The sequence below is a fragment of the Symphalangus syndactylus genome, chromosome 13, assembly GCF_028878055.3.
Source record: "Symphalangus syndactylus isolate Jambi chromosome 13, NHGRI_mSymSyn1-v2.1_pri, whole genome shotgun sequence".
Lineage (NCBI taxonomy): Eukaryota > Metazoa > Chordata > Mammalia > Primates > Hylobatidae > Symphalangus > Symphalangus syndactylus.
Window position 1 is genome coordinate 48100205 of NC_072435.2, and position 21194 is coordinate 48121398.

The 21194-nt window shown below is 39.8% G+C and overlaps 1 protein-coding gene and 1 pseudogene across 6 annotated transcripts in view; one reads left to right on the top strand and one right to left on the bottom strand.

Moving 5' to 3' along the window:
• LOC129459381 (zinc finger protein 676-like) overlaps window positions 1-21194 on the bottom strand; it is a 375112-nt gene that overhangs the window by 188922 nt on the left and 164996 nt on the right. For 4 of the 6 annotated variants that reach the window (XM_063616162.1, XM_063616159.1, XM_063616164.1 and 1 more), the window contains exon 1: window positions 14006-14180. The exons of 1 other annotated variant lie outside the window; for it this stretch is intronic. Coding sequence is in view for 4 of the 5 variants with exons in the window: in XM_063616159.1 (XP_063472229.1) it covers window positions 14006-14008 (3 nt within the window). In the remaining variant the exon portion in view is untranslated. Of the gene's footprint in view, window positions 1-14005; window positions 14181-21194 lie in introns of those variants that run through there. One more of the 6 variants, XM_063616158.1, reaches the window with a different exon arrangement.
• LOC129459416 (large ribosomal subunit protein uL11-like) lies at window positions 12902-13500 on the top strand (annotated as a pseudogene).

Genomic DNA, 21194 nt, shown 5'->3' on the forward strand with positions numbered 1-21194 from the left:
CAAGAGATTGCAAAGACAGAAAGACGGTGACCATAATTCATCTACAAGTAGAATTTACAGCACCATGTCATACATAGTTCATCTTAAATTCACCTGGTAGTTGGGAAGGCCATCCCCGTATGCTAACTGGTTATAATCAATGACAAAATAAACTTGTCAAGTCTTCATGACTGGAGGTAGTTCTGCAACTTGAACCCCAGTGCCTGCTGAAGGTATGATTTGACTCTTCTACAAAAATTGTTGATTCGGGTGCTATTTGGCTATTTACATTTTAAAGCAATAGCTCTCTACTTCCTGAGCACTGGGCTAGAAAACTCCTGCTTTCCCTCTCCTGGTGGCTAGTGCACTCTCTTGACCCCTACCATCTGCCAGAGGCACAGCCCCACAGCACAGGGCTCACAGCTGAAAACTCACATCTTAGGTGAACCCCAATTGCCACAGCAGCCCTCCAGTGCCACATCAGACAGTGAAGCCTGAGCAGCAGGAGGAGAGGCTGCAGGCCCCCTGGGTAGAATTGCACCTTCACAATAATAGAAAAGGGAGGAGTGTTTCAGCCTCAGTTTTTATTTATAATCGTGACATGAAAAAAATACTGCTGGATTTTAGTATGAGTCCAGATAGAGATAGCTCTGAGAGTTCTCACTGTGACAGCCCACATCTTTCACAGACACCACGGGATAATAATAGGGCTTCTGAAACAGACACACAACGCATTAGAGAGAAAAACAGCTCTCATTCTGAGAAAGATCATATTCAGAGAAAAAAGTTAAAGTTAAAGTGTCTTAAGAAAAAACTGAGATCAGATGTAAGATTGATCAAGTCAGCCAGAAAATATTTCCCTAAGAATTTCTCTCCAAACACCAAAAAGTGCATAGCTACTCTCAGCAAGAGAAACATGAGCATTATTGAATAAAGGGGGCATATTCTCAGCACAATTTTCTTTTTTTTTTTTTTTTTTTGAGATGGAGTTTCATTCTTGTTGCCCAGGCTGGAGTGCAATGGCATGGTCTTGGCTCACTGCAACCTCTGCCTCCCGGGCTTAAGCAATTCTCCTGTCTCAGCCTCTCAAATAGCTGGGACTATAGGCACGTGTCACCACACCTGACTAATTTTGTGTTTTTGGTAGAAACGAGGTTTCACCATGTTGTCCAGGCTGGTCTCAAACTCCTGACCTCAGGTGATCCACCCACCTTGGCCTCCCAAAGTGTTGAGATTACAGGCATGAGTCACAGCGCCCAGCTCTGAGCAGAATTTTAAAAGATTTATCTTCCATCTCTGCTGCTCTCTTATTTCCTAACCGTTGAATGTGAGATCTACATTGGAATATATCTGACAACTTCCACCAGCACTTTTTTATAAAAAATTGAAATCTGACTGCGTTAATATAGTAGAATATATTAGAGCTTGCAACATAGCTAACTGGAGAGCTATTACGGTTTTTGAGTAGCCATATCACCTGTCTTTATTTGTCCTGTAATAGCAGCATACTAATTTGGTAAAATATAAGACACTAAAATTATGCCTACCTATAATTATTCCTATTGGATAAATTAATAAGCATGTCAGACTAATATCTACTGTAATAATTTAATGGTAAAATTTTGGGGATAGCAGATATAAATATATAAGTATGAATAATTTTATGTACTAGTCATAATGTATGTAAGATTTTTAAAAATTATCTGAACTATAATTCAGTGGAAACACTATATTTCAAAAGTATTAATAACAACATTAAAATAACGAAAGAATTCAATCAAAGTAAATATTGTGACCTTAAATTCATATTACTGTAGAAAATACTGTTTAATTTACATGAATGCAGGCTGTCTACAAACACTACACATAACTATACTAATTGTACTGAAGTAACCCAAGTACAACAGACTCCACTGTTCAGTTTATACACTGAACTCTTCTGGCTTTTGCAGTGTAAGTATGTCAGCCTGCAAACAATCACCTTGGATAATCAGGTTTCTGCCAAAGAACTTACTCTGTGTCTACTTTAAAGACTAAAGATGAAAAAATATATAATCTTTTGCCAAGAAAAAAGGAAAGCAATGAATCTCAGGTCCCAGATAAAGACAATTCTGAGTCAAAAGAATGACAAAAGGTTTGTTTCATTTCTAACACGATTTACATATATTTCAAAAAGCAGAAGAAATATATACATATAATCTAAACCTTTTTTTAAAAATCAGCAAGTTATCCTCCCTTATTTTCACATATGAGAATAAAGCCTCTTATTTCTAATCTATATTTTCTCTTACAACAGCCAGGTCTCTGGACAAGTTCTTGAACTCTGGGACATCTGAATTCTGCACACTGTGTGCACTTGAAAGAATGTTTATGGGGGGAAAAGCAGAACAGAGAAAAGTATTATAAAAAAAATCCATGAGTTCACATGAATAAAGCAAGTTCTTAGAGACCTATGAAGAGACTCAGAATCTGACACAGTAATAATCGGAGACTACATCTCAGAGGCACTAATGGAGAGATCATTGAAGAAAATTAACAACAATATTAGGACCTGAACTCAACACCTGACCAAATAAATAGTCCTAATAAAAATCTACAGAACTTTTCATCTAAAAAACTCCATAACATACATTCTTCTCATCACCACATGGCACATACTCTAAAATTGACCACACAATCAGAAACAAAACAATTCTCAGCAAATTCAAAAATCACAAAATGATACAAGGCACACATACTGTTTACAGCTTAAGAAAAATATGGTTTAATACCAATAAAACAACTGGAAACTATACAATTAAATAAAAATTAAATGGCCTACACTTGAATAACTTTTTGGTAAATAATGAAATTAAGGCAGAAACCAAGAAGTGTTTTGAAACAAATAAGAACAAAAATACAACACACCAGAATCTCTGCAATACAGCTAGGGCAATGTTAAAAGAAAAATCTATATCATTAAATCCTCAGATCAAAAAGTTAGAAAGATCTGTTTAACAACCTGACATCATAAATAAAAGACTGAGAGCAACAAAAGCAAATCAGCCCCTAAGCTAGCAAAAGACAAGAAATAACCAAAATCAGATCTGAACTGAAGGAGATTTAGACATGAAAAACTACAAAATATCAAGAAATCCAGGCATTAAATCTATTAAAAGGGTAAATAAACTATGAGCTAGATTAATGAAGATACAAATAAACACAATTAGAAATGACAAAAAGAGACATTACCACTGACCCCACAAAAATATACTGAAGTCTGCTATGCATATAAAAAAAAAATCTAGAAGAAATGAAAAAATTCTTGAATACATCCTCCCAAAACTCAACACACACACACACACAAAATCAAAGCACATACACAAAATTAAATAGATAGATAAGCTCAAAAAATTGAATTAGTAATAAATAGCCTACCAGCCAAATGAAGCTCAGGACCAGACATATTCACAGCTGAATTCTACCAGATGTACAAATAGAAGCTGATATTATTTCTACTAGAGCACTTTCAAAAGATTAAAAAGACGAAACCCTCCCCAACTCATTATGTAAGAACAGCATCATTCTGATACCAAAACCTAACAGAGATAAAACAGAAAAAGGCAACTTCAGGCCAATATCCTTGAAAATTGATGCAAAAATCAACAAACGGCTGGGCCCGGTGGCTCACGCCTGTAATCCCAGCACTTCGGGAGGCCAAGGTGGGCTGATTCCCTGAGGTCAAGAGGTCAAAACCAGCCTGGCCAACATAATGAAATCCCGTGCCTTCTAAAAACACGAAAAAATTAGCTTGGCATGGTAGCACACACCTGTAATCCCAGCTACTCGAGAGGTTGAGGCAGTAGAATCACTTGAACCTGGGAGTCAGAGGTTGCAGTGAACCAAGATTGCACCACTGCACTCCAGCCTGGATGATACAGTGAGACTCCAACTCAAAAAAAAAAAAAAAGAAATCTTCAACAAACTACTAGCAAACCAAATCCAGCAGCATATCAAAAACCTAACCCACTATGATCAACTGTGGTTTATTTTGGGGATTCAACAAGGTTTGTTCAACATACACAAATCAATAAATGTGATTCATCACATAAACAGAATTAAAGACAGAAACCACAAGATTATCTCAATAGATGCATAAAAAGCTTTCAATAAAATTTAACATTTTTCATGTTAAAAACCCTCAACAAACTAGGCATTGAAGATGCATACGTCAAAATAGTAAGTTATCTATGACAAACCCACAGCCAATATACTGAATGGACAAAACCTGGAAGCATTCCTGCTTGAAAACTGGCACAAGACAAGGATGTCTTCTCTCAACACTCCTATTCAACATAAAATTGGCAGTCTTAGCCAGAGCAATCAGATAAAAGATAAAAATAAAAGGCATCCAAACGAAAAGAGAGGAAGTCAAACTATCCCTATTTGCAAACAACATGATTCTACATCTGGAAACCCATATACTCTCAGCAGAAAAGCTCTTTAAATTTACAAACAACTTCAGTAAAGTCTCAGGATACAAAAGAAATGTACAAAAATTAGTAGCAACCCTATATATCAAGAACACCTAGGCCAAATCTGAATCGAAAACACAATCCCATTCACAACTGCCACAGAAAAGAATAACATATCTAGAAATACAGATAACCAGAAAGGTAAAAGATCTCTGTGACAAGAATTACAAAACAATGCTTAAAGAAGCCAGAGATGACACAGACAAATGGAAAACCACTTTATGCTCATGAATAAAAAAGATCACTATCATAAAAATGGCCATATTGCTTAAATAAATTTACAGATGTAATGCTAATTTAATCAAACCACCAAAATATTTTTTTAACAGAACTAAAAAAACAAACTATTTCAAAATTCACGTGGAACCAAAAAAAGAGCCTGAATAACCAAGACAATCATAAGCAAAAACAACAAAGCTGAAGGCATTACATTACCTGACTTCAAACTACAAAACAGTGCTACAATAAACAAAGCAACATGGTACTGTTACAAAAACAAACTCATAGACCAATGCAACAGAATAGGCAGCCCAGAAATAATGCCACACACCTAAAACCATCTGATCTTCAATAAAGGTGACAACAGGAATGTGGGAAGAATTTCCTATTTAATAAATGGTGCTAGAGTAACTAGCTAGCACTATGTAGCAGATTGAAACTGGACCCTTTTATAACACCATATAAAAAAATCAACTCAAGGTAAATGAAAGACTTAAATGTTAACCTTAAAAATTATAAAATAAAAAACCCTAGAAAATAAGAAGTGCCATTCTAGACATAGAAACTGCCAAAGATTTCATGATGAAGATATCAAAAGCAATTGCAAAAAAAGCAAAAATTGACAAATGGGACCTAAATAAACTAATGATCTTTTTCACAGCAAAGGAAACTAGCAACACAGTAAAGAGACATCCTACGAAATAATAAAAAATATTTGCAAACTATGCTTCTGGCAAAGGTCTACTATCCAGAATCCATAAGGAACTAAAACAAGTTTACAAGAAAAAAAATACTAACTTAAAAGAAGACCAAAAAAAACATGAAAAAGATGTTTGTCTTCAAAAGGAGACAAACATGTGGCTAACAAGCATACAAAAAAATGCTCATCACTAATCATTAGAGAAATGCAAAAGAAAACCACAACAAGAAATCATCTCAAACCAGTGAGAATGGCAATTATTATAATTCAACCATTGTGAAAAGCAGTGTGGTGATTCCTCACTAAACTAAAAACAAAATTACCATTTGATCCAGTAACCTCACAACAGGGTATATACCTAAAAATATATAAATTATTCTATCATAAAGATACACGCACGATCACATTCATTGCAGCACTATTCACAATAGGAAAGACATGGAATCAACCTAAATGCCTATTGATGGTAGATTGGATAAAGAAAATACGGTATGGGTGGGCATGATGGCACATGTCTGTAATCCAGCACTTTCAGGGCTGAGCCAGGTGGATTGCCTGAGCTCAGGAGTTTGAGACTGGCATGGACAACATGGCAAAATCCCACCTATTAAAAAAACACAAAAAGAAAAATTAGCTAAGCATGGTGGCACAAGCCTTTAGGCTTAGCTACTTGGGAAGCTTAGATAGAAAAGGATTGCTTGAGCCTGAGGGTTTGAGTTTCAGTGAGCCAAGATCACACCACTGCACTCCAGCCTGGGAAAAAGAGTGAGACCCTGTCTCCAAAAATAACAAAAAATTAAAAACTTAATAAAAACAAAATATGGGCCGGATGCAGTGGCTCACACCTGTAATCCCAGCACTTTGGGAGGCCAAGGCGGCAGATCACCTGAAGTCAGGAGTTCAAGACCTGCCTGGCCAACATGGCAAAACCCCGTCTATACTAAAAATACAAAAATTAGCTCAGTGTGGTGGCACACGCCTGTAATCCCAGCTACTTGGGAGGCTGTGGCAGGAGAATTGCTTGAACCCGGGAGGTGGAGGTTGCAGTGAACTGAGATCATGCCACTGCACTCCAGCCTGAGTGACACAGTGAGATTCCATCTCAAAACAAACAAACAAATATGGTACATAAACATCATGAAATACTGTGTGGCCATAAAAAAAAAAATTGTGTCCTTTGCAGCAACATGGATGAAGCTGGAGATCAGTATTCTTAGAAAACTGATGCAGAAACAGAAAACCAAATGCATGTTATTTATAAGTAAGAGCTAAATAATAAGAACACATGAACACAGAGGGGAAAAAAAGACACTGAGGCCTAGTTGAGGGTGGGAGGACTAAAAGGGTCAGAAAAAGTACATTTTTGGTGCTATGATTAGTACTGCAGTGACAAAATAATCTGCACACCAAACTCCCATGACACAATTTTAGCTGTATAACAAACCTGCACGTGTACCCCTGAACCAACCAAAAATAAAAGTTAAAAGAAAAAAAATCCCTGGGTTGGAGAGTGCAATGCAGGTGGAAGGACTGGTTTGTGCTACAGATAGTGGCCCAGGTGGGGCTGTACTCTGATTTATTTCTGGGTCCATGCAGGCAGATACGATTATGAACACTAGGCTGATAGAGAAACCTAGGTTGAGAACCCTAGGCTGGTGGAGAAAACAGGTTGCTACTGCAGATTCAGTGTCTGAAAATAGAGATATGCCAGGAGACTTGTAGATACTTTTGTAGGTTTTTGGCCAAAAAAACCACTAGAATCAAAAATGCTGTGGTAAAATTCCTGAGGGTGGTGCCTTGTCCAGAGAGGGGTGTGGACACATCAATGTCTAGTGGGTGTTTGTGAGTGGGTGGAAATCCTCTGCTGGCAGCTGTGGCAAAAGGGGGTTTGTCATCAGATCTCCTTTAAATTTTCAGTCTTCTGTCGCCCTGAGAGGAGACCTGAAATCAAAGAACAAGGGGGAGTGTGACAGCCTGTGTAGAGGAGAGCAGAGCTTCCCATTCCCAGACACCCAGAGTTTCATTCCAGGCCAAGGGTCTGTGATATCTTTCTTCTGGCACCAAATCTGCAGAGTTTGATGAACACCAACAATTCTCCAACACCAACTCATTGTCTAACACTTGAATTCTGACACCATCCAGAGTCAGCACAGACCCTGATTCAGGGCTCAGTCCCACAACATTGTCCTCACTGCAGATGCCAGTCACAAACTCCATGGGCTCATCTATGCTTCTGACCTACTGTTTAAAAATTGGGGACTCCCATAACCTTTTTGAAATTCAATAATCTGATAGAGCTACTCACAGAACTCAGCAGAACACTGTAGTTATATTCACTGGCTTCAAATAAAATATACAACCCCCAAAAAGTCAAATGGAAGAAAAGTATAGAACCAAGAAAAGAGGTGGGAAAAGATGAAGCATATAGATAATAAATAGCCAGGATTAATAAAATTCTCTACCCTCTGTGTTCTCCAGGAACACTTATGAAAAGAAACACTCTTCCCATTACGACTTAGATGGTGCTCTCTTTTCTTACCTACTACACAGCCAGGAAAACACTCTGCATGTTTTCTTCTTCTTCTCATTAAAAAAGCAGCTGAATTTGTCTTCAGTGGTCAGCATAAAATACTTCTTAATCAAACTTCACTTCAGTTTATTTTCTTCCCACAGGCTCCTGAACTCTGAGCTACTCTCAGTCTGAGCCACCACACAACCTCATTTTATGCTACTGCAGATTCAGTGTCTGAAGAACATTTAAGAACACACTGACTTCAGGGTAAAACATTCTGTGATCTAAAATCTGATTTTTTCACCCTTCATTTAAACATTCCCCTCACCTTCTTTCTAATCTTATTTGCTTTTCCCTAGGAAAAAAAGCCCTTTTCTACCTAATCTTTGTAATCCTTAAAGATCTTATAGTTGGTACTTCCTCCTGTTGCAATACTCCTTTGGAATTCATTTTTTTTAATGTACATCTAACTGGTTATTTTAAAACCTCTTGAAACTGCCTCAAAACAGTAACAATTTTATCTTCAAGAAGACATTCCTAAACCCCTTCTACCTTAAGCTTAACTCCATCTGCCTGTGGGGACCCAGCTTTCCAGGGCTCTGTAGCTTCTCTCACTATAGAGGCTTCTTCCATGGCTGGGGTAAGCAGGCTGGGACATCTGCAGGAAAGGCTTTCCAGAAGGAACTAACTGGGCCTTTAATAACCTCCTTTTGCTGGCTCAAAATTAACCTTAGCTTGCAGTCATTGAGCTCAAGCTTTAATTACCATGCCAGAGTCATTCACTTAGTTTTTGAAACTAAGTGTTTGAAAAATCCAGCAAAATGATTCAAAAGCAGTATTCATATAAGAAAATTTTAAGGTGCTTACCTTTTGTACCCCAGTAAGAGAAGCAAATGTATTTATTTCTTTCAAACAATAAAGCATTATTTTATTTTTTGTATTAAAAATCATGTGGTAAACAATTATATGGGAACACTTCTAGGAGGTACCAAGTTTCATGACATAAAATTTACCATTAAACTCAGAAACTGAAATAACAGGATACAGAACAAAGATACTTACTTTTACAAATTTACCCTGCAAAAAAAGAAACTGATGTTTTCACGAACCTATGTAACTCACCAATTATCTACCACATTTTCTTGTGTAAATATATTAATTCTCTATAGCCGAAATGGAAGTAAAATTTTTCTTATTTTTTTCCTTGGTAGCTAACATTCTAAAAGCTAGATGGAATTCTGTTTGAAATCACTCAGCCATAAAAAGCACACCTGAGGGCCGGGCACGGTGGCTCATGCCTGTAATCTCAGCACTTTAGGAGGCCGAGGCAGGTGGATCATGAGGTCAGGAATCAAGAGCATCCTGGCTAACACAGTGAAACACCGTCTCTACTAAAAATACACAAAAATTAGCTGGGTGTGGTGGTGGGCACCTGTAGTCCCAGCTACTTGGGAGGCTGAAGCAGGAGAATGGTGTGAACCCGGGAGATGGAGCTTGCAGTGAGCCAAGATCCCACCACTGCACTCCAGCCAGGGCACCAGAGAGAGACTCTGTCTCAAAAAAAAGAAAAAAAAAAAGAAAAACACACCTGAGAAAACTCCTAAATTCACTCTGAGAAAGAAAAAAGTGAATGAGAATGTTCGACAAATGAAATATATAATTAGATATTATTTTTTGAAACTCACCTTTTTTATGCCCTTTGTAAATATTTTCTTACCTTTCAAGCCCTACTAATAAGACGCAATTTACAGTTAAAAAACTGAGGTCAGCCGGGCACAGTGGCTCACACCTGCATTCCCAGCACTTTGGGAGGCCAAGGTGGGCAGATTACTTGAGGTCAGAATTTTGAGCTCAAACAGCCTGGTCAACATGGCAAACCCCCATCTCTACTAAAAATACAAAAAGTAGCCAGGTGTGGTGGCGGGCACCTGTAGTCCCAGCTACTTGGGAGGCTGAGGCATGAGAATCACTTGAACTTGGGATGCAGAGGTTGCAGTGAGCCGAGATTGCACCACTGCACTCCAGCCTGGGTGACAGAGGAAAACACTGTCTAAAAAAAAAAGTCCAGGTGTGGTGGCTCACGCCTGTAATCCCAGCACTTTGGGAGGCCAATGTGGGTCACGAGGTCAGGAGTTCGAGACCAGCCTGGGCAATATGGTGAAATTCTGTCTCTACCAAAAATACAAAAATTAGCCGGGCGTGGTGGTGCAGGCCTGTAGTCCCAGCTACTTGGGAGGCTGAGGCAGAAGAATTGCTTGAACCCAGGAGGTGGAGGTTACAGTGAGCAGAGATCATGCCACTGCACTCCAGCCTGGGTGACAGAGGAAGACTCCATCTCAAAAAAAAAAAAAGAAAAAAAAAAAAAAACTAAGGTCAAAATAAGTGAGCAAATCATTTAATCATTTCAAGGTACAGATATGTCTGACTCATGTGTCAAGTCAAGCCATCCAATTACTGAGAGATTCCCCCACCCCATCCTGTTCACTTAAGTGCTCAATAACCATTCTCTCAGGAGACTCTGAACTATGCCCCAGTGAGTGCCCCAGGTACATGTTACTTTGCAAGTTCTTGCACCATCTCATTGGGGTCAGTTTCTTTTTGTCTTTGGGGTGCTATTTTTTTTCACAAATTTTTTACCATTTTTCTTTCACAATTTTTCTGTCCCCTAGGAGAATCCAGGGGCAAAAATTATTTTGGTTTCCCCTTCAATACCAGCATCTGATTGTCTGAACAGCAATGTGTCTCCAAGAATCGGAAGCTGAGTTAGGTAAAGACAATACTAATATCTCAAGGGGTTAGCTTTCCAAAAAAACAGCGCACCAGAAGATGCCTCTCAGTCCCAGGGCATTCACCTGCTCTGCATTCTATACCTCAGGTTGTCCTATGGGAGATGAGAGGCTATACTCCATACCTCAGGTTGTCTTATGAAAGATGAGAGGCTACACTCCATACCTCAATCAGGTTGTCTTATGGGAGATGAGAGGCTACACTCCATACTTCAGGTTGTCTTATGGGAGATGAGAGGCTACACTCCATACCTCAGGTTGTCTTATGAAAGATGAGAGGCTACCCTCCATACCTCACTCAAGTTGTCTTATGGGAGATGACAGGCTACACTCCATACTTCAGGTTGTCTTATGGGAGATGAGAGGCTACACTCCATACCTCTGGTTGTCTTATGGGAGATGAGAGGCTACACTCTATACCTCAGGTTGTCTTATGGGAGAAAATGACCCAGGAGCTGATATTCACTAGAAACTCTCGCAGACACAGCCATGGCCAGTATCTTGGTTTTTCCCCAGACAGTACTGAATCTCAGGTCCAAGAAAAAAGCTGAAGGGTGGCTGAAGACACATCTCCCTATAAAGTTTCCAAAGAGAAATTTTGACCCAAAAACATTCTGATAAGGTATCTGTATCTAGGGAAACTAGAAGAAAAATACATTTACAAACACAAAACAAACCTTTTAAAATGTGCCATCAAATGCTTTGTCAAAAAATGATTAAAATAGGTATCAAAATGTACACTAAAGGACAAAGAGCTGATAACGTGAATAAGGGAGGGAAAACCGGTGTTTGGGAATGTCAGAAGGAACTGGAAATTAAATATTTTAACTGCAAGCCACAGTCAGGCTGGAGAAATAGGGAGTGGGGGATAGACTTGAGGCCCTGCTTGGGAAACATGTGAAAAATGCAAGGAAACAGCAGTTTCCAGTGGGGTGTGAAAATAATTAAGTGGCTGGCAGTTAGACTGAGGAGGCTCTAGTTTCTAATTTCTACTTTTAAAAAATCTAATTCAGCCAGGCGCAGTGGCTTACACCTGTAATGCCAGCACTTTGGGAGGCTGAGGCAGGTGGATCACTTGAAATCAGGAGTTCCAGACCAGCCTGACCAACATGGTGAAGCCCCGTCCCTATTAAAAATACAAAGTTAGCCAGGTATGGTGGCACATGCCTATAATCCCAGCTACTTGGGAGGCTGAGGCAGGAGAATCACTTGAACCTGGGAGGCGGAGATTCCAGTGAGCCCAGATGGCGCTATTGCACTCCAGCCAGGGTGACAAAGTGAGACTTGGTCTCAAAAAAAAAAAAAAAAAAAATCTAATTCAAATGTATTTTTTGTAAATTACTACATTGGGGGAAAAAAATTTCAGGCTTAACACACTATAAACTGCCAATTAACCTCTGATTACATAACCAAGAAATTTCCATCTTGATGTTACAAATTAAGAAACCATGAGGCTGGGTGCCGTGACTCACACCTATAATCCCAGCACTTTGGGAGGCTGAGGCGGGTGGATCACGAGGTCAGGAAATCGCGACCATCCTGGCTAACACGGTGAAACCCCATCTCTACTAAAAAATACTAAAAAATTAGCCGGGCGTGGTGGTGGGCACCTGCAGTCGCAGCTACTCGGGAGGCTGAGGAAGGAGAATGGCGTGAACCTGGGAGGCGGAGCTTGCAGTGAGCTGAGATCGTGCCACTGCACTCCAGCCTGGGTGACAGAACAAAGCCTCCATCTCAAATAAAAATAAAAATAATAATAATAATAAAAATAAAAATAACAGGATGCCAGGCGCAGTGGCTCATGCCTATAATCCCAGCACTTTGGGAGGCTGAGGTGGGCGGATCACAAGGTCAGGTGATCAAGACCATCCTGGCTAACATGGTGAAACCCCGTCTCTACTAAAAATACAAAAAAAAATCAGCCGGGCGTGGTGGCGGGCGCCTGTAGTCCCAACTACTCGGGAGGCTGAGGCAGGAGAATGGCGTGAATCCGGGAGGTGGAGCTTCCAGTGAGTCAAGATTCCGCCACTGCACTCCAGCCTGGGCAACAGAGCAAGACTCTATCTCAAACAAACAAACAAACAGGAAACTACATAACTGTACCTAACCAATTATTGAATGTGGTTTTCTTCATTATGCACCTTATAAAACTCTTTCTATCAAACCCCTTCAGCTCTCGGCTCCGAGGAGGCCAAGGTGCAACTTTCTTCGGTCGTCCCGAATCCGGGTTCATCCGACACCAGCTGCCTCCACCATGCCGCCGAAGTTCGACCCCAACGAGATCAAAGTCGTATACCTGAGGTGCACCGGAGGTGAAGTCGGTGCCACTTCTGCCCTGGCCCCCAAGATCGGCCCCCTGGGTCTGTCTCCAAAAAAGGTTGGTGATGACATTGCCAAGGCAATGGGTGACTGGAAAGGCCTGAGGATTACAGTGAAACTGACCAATCAGAACAGACAGGCCCAGATTGAGGTGGTGCCTTCTGCCTCTGCCCTGATCATCAAAGCCCTCAAGGAACCACCAAGAGACAGAAAGAAACAGAAAAACATTAAACACAGTGGGAATATCACTTTTGATGAGATCGTCAACATTGCTCGACAGATGCGGCACCGATCCTTAGCCAGAGAACTCTCTGGACCATTAAAGAGATCTTGGGGACTGCCCAGTCTGTGGGCTGTAATGTTGATGGCCGCCACCCTCATGACATCATAGATGACATCAACAGTGGTGCTGTGGAATGCCCAGCCAGTTAAGCATAAAGGAAAATAAAGGACATTTGACAACTGAAAAAAAAAAAAAAAAAAAAACCCTTCAATAGCTCATGAACTACAACCCATAGCTGGGTGCTCTACAATTTTGGAATCACTCTTAGGTTAAATTATTTAATATTTTTGCGGTGACTTCCATAAATTTTTAATAGGAGAAAACAGGAACTGAGAGCCTCACGGACCAAAGCTCTTCGCATTCATGAACCCACACCCCAAGTTAGGATTCTCCTCTGACTACCCACCCATGGTCCCTGCACAATCTGTGAGAGACTCCGCGCTGCGGGTGCAGAGCTGCCCCAGGAGGGCTCCAGGCCAGGGCACAAACACAGCGCAGGGAAGAGAGAAGACGCCTGGCGGCCCGGCGGTCAGCGCAGCCGCCATCTTATGGCGGAAGGGGACTGAGGTCGAGCTAGGCAAGGAGAACTTGTGGAGCTGACTGCGCGTAGGCTTGAGTCCCACCACAGCCACTTCCCGCCGGTTCCAACCAGCCCCGGCCACCCTCACAGTATGTCTGACCCAGCACACTCACCATTTCTAGGCTTCCAGGGGATCCTGGCGACTTAGGTGTGGATCTCCCAATACCTGCAGGTCACAGGGCCACAGAGGCTGGGACTCTAGGAGCAGAGGACACACAGCAATAAGGACAAGACATTGACCTCCCGCTGCAGCGAGAGACAAAGGTCTGACCACATCCCGGAAGCCGCCCTGTCCGCTCCGGCTGCGTGTCTGATTGGACGTTCCCAGCCCAGCATCCCTGATTGGATAATGTTTAAGGCCCCGCCCCTTCAGGCCCTGAGTGACAGAAGATGTGATCAGATGCTGGGCTGAATGAAGAAAGAGAGCCAGCTTAGGCTGCAGCTTTTTCAGGCAGCGCTTCCTCCCTGAGCTGAGCGCGGCCCACCCTAGAGCATGGGAAAATTCTCTCTCTTCTTTACTCTCTCTCTTTTTAAATGTATTTGAAATGTGAACAAATATATTTTACTCTCATGTTAATAATACATAAAACTTTTCTTCAAGAGTAAATCAATTTTTACTTTAGTAATAGTGTATTATCAATACTAAAGGCCGGGTGCAGTGGCTTACGCCTTTAATCCCATCAGTTTGGGAGGCCGAGGCGGATGGATCACCGGAGGTCAGAAGTCCAAGACCAGCCTGGTCGACATGGTGAAACCCCTTCTCTACTAAAAATACGAACGTTAGTCAGGCGTGGTGGTGGGTGCCTGTAATCCCAGCTACTCAGGAGGCTGAGGCAGGAGAATCATTTGAACCTGGGAGGTGGAGATTGCAGTGAGCCAAGATCAGGCTATTGCACTGCGGCCTGGGCAACAAGAGTGAAACGCCATCTCAAAAAACAAAACAACAAAAAAACTAAACCTAATGTTAGCAAAACCTTATAAATAAATCTATCAAATTTGTCATTTTTGAACACTCTAGATTTTCATATATATTTTATAAGCTCATTTTTTTTTACTTTTTCTATTTTATTTTAATAGCCTTTTTTTTAACTTGAAACAACCCCTTAAGCTTTTTTTTTTTTTTTTTTTTTTTTTTTTGAGACTAGTCTTGCCAGGCTAGAGTGCAATGGCATGATCTCAGCTCACTGCAACCTGCCCCTCCGGGTTCAAGCGATTCTCCTGCCTCAGCCTCCTGAGTAGCTGGGATTACAGGCGCCCACCACCACACCCAGCTAATTTAGCATGGTGGACTGACCCTGTAGTACCAGCTGTTCAGGGGCTGAAGTAGGAGGATTTCCTGAGCCCAGGAGGTTGTGGCTGCAGTGAACCTTGATCAAGCCACTGTACTCCATTCTGGGTGACAAGAGTGAGACTCTTTCTAAAAAAAAAGCCAAAGCATATAAACTTAAACTTATGGGAGTTTGGGAGTTTTTATTTTTGTCTTAAATTATTATATTTCAATAGCTTTGGGGTACAGGTAGTATTTGGTTACATGGATAAGTTGCTAAATCTTTTCTGAGATTTAGGTGCACCAATCTTCCAAGCAGTGTGCACTCTACCCAATGTATAGTCTTTCATCCCTCACCCCCTCTCGTACCCTTCCCACTGAGTGCCCAGAGTCCACTATATAATTCTTTTTTTTCAATTATATTTATTTATTTATTTATTTATTTATTTATATTTTGAGACAGAGTTTCGCTCTTGTTGCCCAGGCTGGAGTACAGTGGGGCGATCTCAGCTCACTGCAACCTCTGCCTCCCCGGTTCAAGCGATTCTCCTGCCTCAGCCTTCCCGAGTATCTGGGATTACAGGTATGTGCCACCACACCCGGCTAATTTTGTAGTTTTAGTAGAGACAGGATTTCTCCATGTTGGTCAGGCTTGTCTTGAGCTCCCAACCTCAGGTGATCGCCCGCCTCGGCCTCCCAAAGTGCTGGGATTACAGGCATGAACGACCAGGTCCAGCCTGTCGTAGATGGTTTTTATGACCTTACAATATGCTCCCTCTATCCTGATTTTGCTGAGGATTTTAATCATAAAGTGATGCTGGATTTTGCCAAATGATTTTTCTGCATATATTGAGATAATTGTATAATTTTTGGTTTTAATTCTGTTTATTTGGTGTATAACATGTATTGACTTACCTATGTTAAATCATCTCTGCATCCCTAGCATAAAATGTTCTCGATTATGGTATACTATCTTATTAATATGCTGCTGTGTTTGGTTAGCTAGTATTTTATGGAAGATTTTTGCATTTATGCTCATCAGGAACATTGGTGTATAGTTTTCTTTTATTATGTCTTTTCCTGATCTTGGTATTAGAGTGATATTGGCTTCATAGAATAATTTAGGAAGGATTCCCTTTTTCTCTATCTTTTGGAATAGTTTCAGTAGGACTGGTACCAATTCTTTGAATGTCGGATAGAATTGAGCTATGAATCCACCTTGTCCTGGACTTTTTTTGTTGGCAGTTTTTTTTTTTTTTTTCCTTGAGTCTTGCTCTGTCACCCAGGGTGGAGTGCAGTGGTGTGATGTTGATTCACTGCAACCTTGCCTCCTGGGTTTAAGTGATTCTCCTGTCTAAACCTCCCAAGTAGCTGGGATTACAGGCACAAACCACCATGCCTGGCTAATTTTTGTATTTTTAGTAGAGATGGGGTTTTGCCATGTTGATCAGACTGGTCTCAAACCCCTGACCTCAAGTGATCCCCCCACCTCGTCCTACCAAAGTGCTAGGATTATAGGCATGAGCCACTGCACCCAGCTGGCAATTTTTTATTACTAGTTTAATCTTGCTACTTATTATTGGCATGTTCAGAGTTTTTATTTCTTCCTGATTTAATCTAGAAGGGTTGTATATTTCCAGGAATTTATCAAACTCCTCTAGGTTTTCTAGTTTGAGCATGTAAATGTATTCATAGTAGCTATGAATGATCTTTTATTTCTAATTGAGCATATTTGGATCTTCCTTCTGCTTTCTGGGTTAATCTCACTAATAGTCTATCAATTTGGTTTATCTTTTCAAATAACTAGCTTGTTTTATTTATCTTTTATATTTTTTAAAATTTCAATTTTACTTAGTTCTGCTCTGATTTTGTTATTTTTTTTTTTTCTGCTGGGTTTGGGTTTGGTTTGTTCTTGTTTCTCTTGTTCCTTGAGGTGTAATCTTAGGTTGTTTATTGTGGTTTTTTGAACTTTTTGATGTATGTATTTAATGCTATGAACTTTCCTCTTAGCACTGATTTTGCTGTATCCCAGATGTTTTAATATGTTCTGTCACTATTATTCAGTTTAAAGAATTATTTAATTTCCATCTTGATTTCATTGTAGAATCAATGATCATTCATGAGCAGTTTGTTTAATTTTCATGTATTTGTATGATTTTGAGTGTTCCTATTGGAATTGATTTCTAATTTTATTCCACTGTGGCCTAAGACAGTACTTGATATAATTTTTATATTCTTAAATTTATTCAGGGGCTGGGCATGGTGGCTCATGCTTTAATCCCAGCACTTTGGGAGGCCAAGGCAGGTGGATAACCTGAGGTCAGGAGTTCAAAACCAGCCTGGCCAACACGGTGAAACCCCATCGCTACTAAAAATACAAAAATTAGACAGGCATGGTGGCATGTGCCTGTAATCCCAGCTACTCAGAAGGCTGAGGTAGGAGAATCCCTTGAACCTGTGAGGCAGAGGTTGCTGTGAGCTGAGATTGCACCATTGCACTCCAGCCTTGGTGACAGAGCAAGACTCTCTCACACACAAAAAAAAATCAGACTTGTCTTTCGGCCTATGATATGGTCTATCTTGAAGAATGTTTTATGTGCTGATGAAAAGAATGTATGTTCTGTAGTTGTTGGGTAGAATATTCTGTAAGTCTCTGTTAAGTCCATTTGTTCTAAGGTATAGTTTAAGTCCGTTGTTTTTTGTTTCTTTGTTTGTTCGTTTGACTTTCTGTCTTGATGACATGTCTAATGCTGTAGTAAAGTACAAAAGTCCTCCATTATTTTTATGTTGTTGTCTCTTTCATTGCATTTCTTAAGGGACAACTTAGGTGAAACAAGAACATTTATATTTCTGAAGCACAGAACTAACATTTTAGGCTAAAATACTTTTTTTATTTGAGATGGAGTCTCACTCTGTCACCCAAGCTGGAGTGCAGTGGTGTGATCTTGGCTCACTGCAACCTCCACTTCCTGGCTCAAGTGATTCTCCTGCCTCAGACTCCCGAGTAGCTGGGACTCCAGGCACTCACTACCACACATGGCTAATTTTTATGTTTTTAGTAGAAACAAGGTTTCACCATATTGGCCAGGCTGGTTTCAAACTCCTGACCTCAGGTGATCTGCCTGCCTCGGCCTACCAAAGTGCTGGGATTACAAGTGTGAGCCACCGCACCTGGCCTTAAATGTACTGTTTATGGTTTTTTTTTAATATATAAGATTAAATGATTTGCAAACAGCAACTTTTTACTTATTTGTCTTCAATTTCAATGGCTTTAAACAATTTTTTTGCCTAATTCTTCTGCCACGTACTTCCAGGGTTATGTTAAAGTTCTTCTGCCATGTACTTCCAGGGTTAAGCATTGACAATGGGGACAGTATAGTTTTGCATTGCATTGGTTTTTGTAAATTTCATGGAGCGAAAACCTCTTCAAGTTTATATAAACTGGTTACAAGAGGTAAAAATCTTCTTTTGTTGGGCCCCCATGTTTATAGGATGCCCTCTTTATTTGTAATAGACAGAGGTGGTAGACGCAACAAAGCAGCTGCGTCTGCATAGGATTTACCTTTAGTTGGCTTGTTACAAAAGGCTTGGGTAGTTGTAATTCCCATTTTATTATTGGACAGATTGAATATCCTTCAGGACTTTCATCTGCAGAGCAGACACTAGGGGAAGTTGTTGCAGTCAGGTCTGCATATGGTGGGGCTTACATCAGGATGTGGATGAGGATGCCTTTCACTGAGTACTAGAGAGGGGCTTCCCAGGTCACTGTGTGAGATTCTACCAAGGCAGAATTGGCCATGAACTGTGGCTTGGAACCAGAAGGAAAACATTAAACTGTATGGCTACAATGGGCGTCTTCCTCCAGGCCTCTGGAAGAGCAGGCGCTCTCCCAGGCTGTGGCTGGGAGGAGTTTGGAATGGTTATAGGGTAAGTTCAGAATTCTCAGTGGGAGCAACTTGGGTTGGCTATTTTTTGGTTTGTGGCCAAGAACAGAAATCCGGTAATTTGCCACCTTAATGGAAGCCTGTCTCCTGAAAAGAACGTTCCTCAATCCTGGGCTTTAGCAGAGTTTCACAACTCCATCCCTGGATCTAAAAGCTCTTTTGAAGGTACCTGTTTTAGAGATGAAGTCTTTCTACATAACACAGGCTGGTCTTGAAATCTTGGCCTGAAGAAATTCTTCAACCTGAATGCCTTATGTAGCTATCATTACAGATATGAGCCAGGATGCCTGGATCTCTCATAAACACATTTTTGTCAGGGCTGACTCACAGTTTTCTTGCTGTCGGGGGATAAGAAAATAGGTCACCTTTTTTTTTTTTTAATTTTACTGATGTTGCTCTCCCTATACATTTTTACTTTGTATTTTCTATTTCAAATTTCTCTGTTATTTTAGATTCAGACATTTAGGATAATATGTTAGAATTTACACGTTATGCCTGAAGTAAACTAGACTATTAGTAGGCATTCCTTATTTACTAAAATATTTAGTTATAAATTTAAGTTTGCTGCAGGCAAAAAGGAATTATATGATTTCCATTCACTTTCTTCAACCTATGTTTAAATAATAAAATAAGTTCTTCCCTGATACTTGTTTTATATATCAGAGGCTTTAATTATATTCTGCAAGACATTTTTTTTTAATTTAACAAGGTAAGACTATTCTTTGCTTCTAAAGTTAAATTACAGCAGTTTCATTTTGTGTAAGAATAGCACATATTCTTAAAGAATATATGTAGCATGCATTGTGTGAGAACAGCATATGTAAAGTTGAAATTTACTTCTAGTTTTCTTTAATGCTTATCTATTAAAAGCTTATCATTAGAATCTGCTATTTATGATTATACTGCAATTTCTCTTAAGTTTTACTGTCATGCAGTGCATGCCAATGACTCAAAATACCTGCCTTCCATGACTACACAGACACAGTCAAATATTGTAGTTATCTAGACAAATTTTTGTAATGGTACATCAATGTTGCATACCAGATCTTATGAGTAAACATTTCTCTTATTATTATTTGCAGTTCTATATGTGTGCTTTTTAGTGTCAGTTTCTTAATATCAGTGAATTTTTTTTGCTTTACTTATGTATTATAATTCTAGACAATTTGCAATTCTATTTGTACACTTTAAGTCAATGTAGGGTTTAATTCAGAAATAAATTAGCCATATGTCTATCACAATCAGATTATATATTTGTGGGTTTTTATCTATAAATATGATCCAATTTTGTTATGGCTTATCTTGTATATATTCTTTCTTAGCTGATTTTCAGTGGTTGTTTTATCTTGTCTAAGTGAGTAGTTGTGGAAATAATCTTATTTTCGCCCTGTGTTTAATAATGAATATATATTTTCTTTGTGTGAGAGAAACACTTTTGTGATTTGAAGGTAATTCTAGAAAAGATTTATAATTCTTCATTTAGTTTTTCTTCTAAAATAATTTATGTAAAAACAGATAACATAAAATTGATTCTCTAAAATCTATTTAAGTGTACATTTTATGGCCAGGCATGGCAGTGTCTCACCTCTGTAACCCCAGAAATTTGAGAGGTCAAAACAGAAGGATCACCTGAGCCCAAACGTTTGAGGTCAGCCTGGGAAACATATAAAGACCTGCTGTATCCAAAAATATTTTAAAATAACAAGCCATGGTTTGCACCTGTGGTTCCAGCAACCTGGGAGATCAAGGGACAAGGAGTACTTTATTCTGGGAGTTTGGGGCTGAAGTGAGCCATAATTTTGCCACTGCACACCAGCTTGGGTGACAAAGTGAGACCCTTTGTCAAAAAAAAAGCTGTGGATTTCAGGCATGTTAAAGTATATTCACCTGGTTATGCAAAAGCCTTCTAGAAGTTTTACATCTTGTAAAACTAATACTCAATAGCCACTAAGTAACAAATGCCCATTTTACCCTCTCTCCAGCCCTTGGCAAATACCTTTCAGCTTTCTGTTTTTATGAGTTTGGCTATTTAACTTATCTCAGGTAAATGAAGTAATGTAGTATTCATCATTTTGTTACTGGTTTATTTCA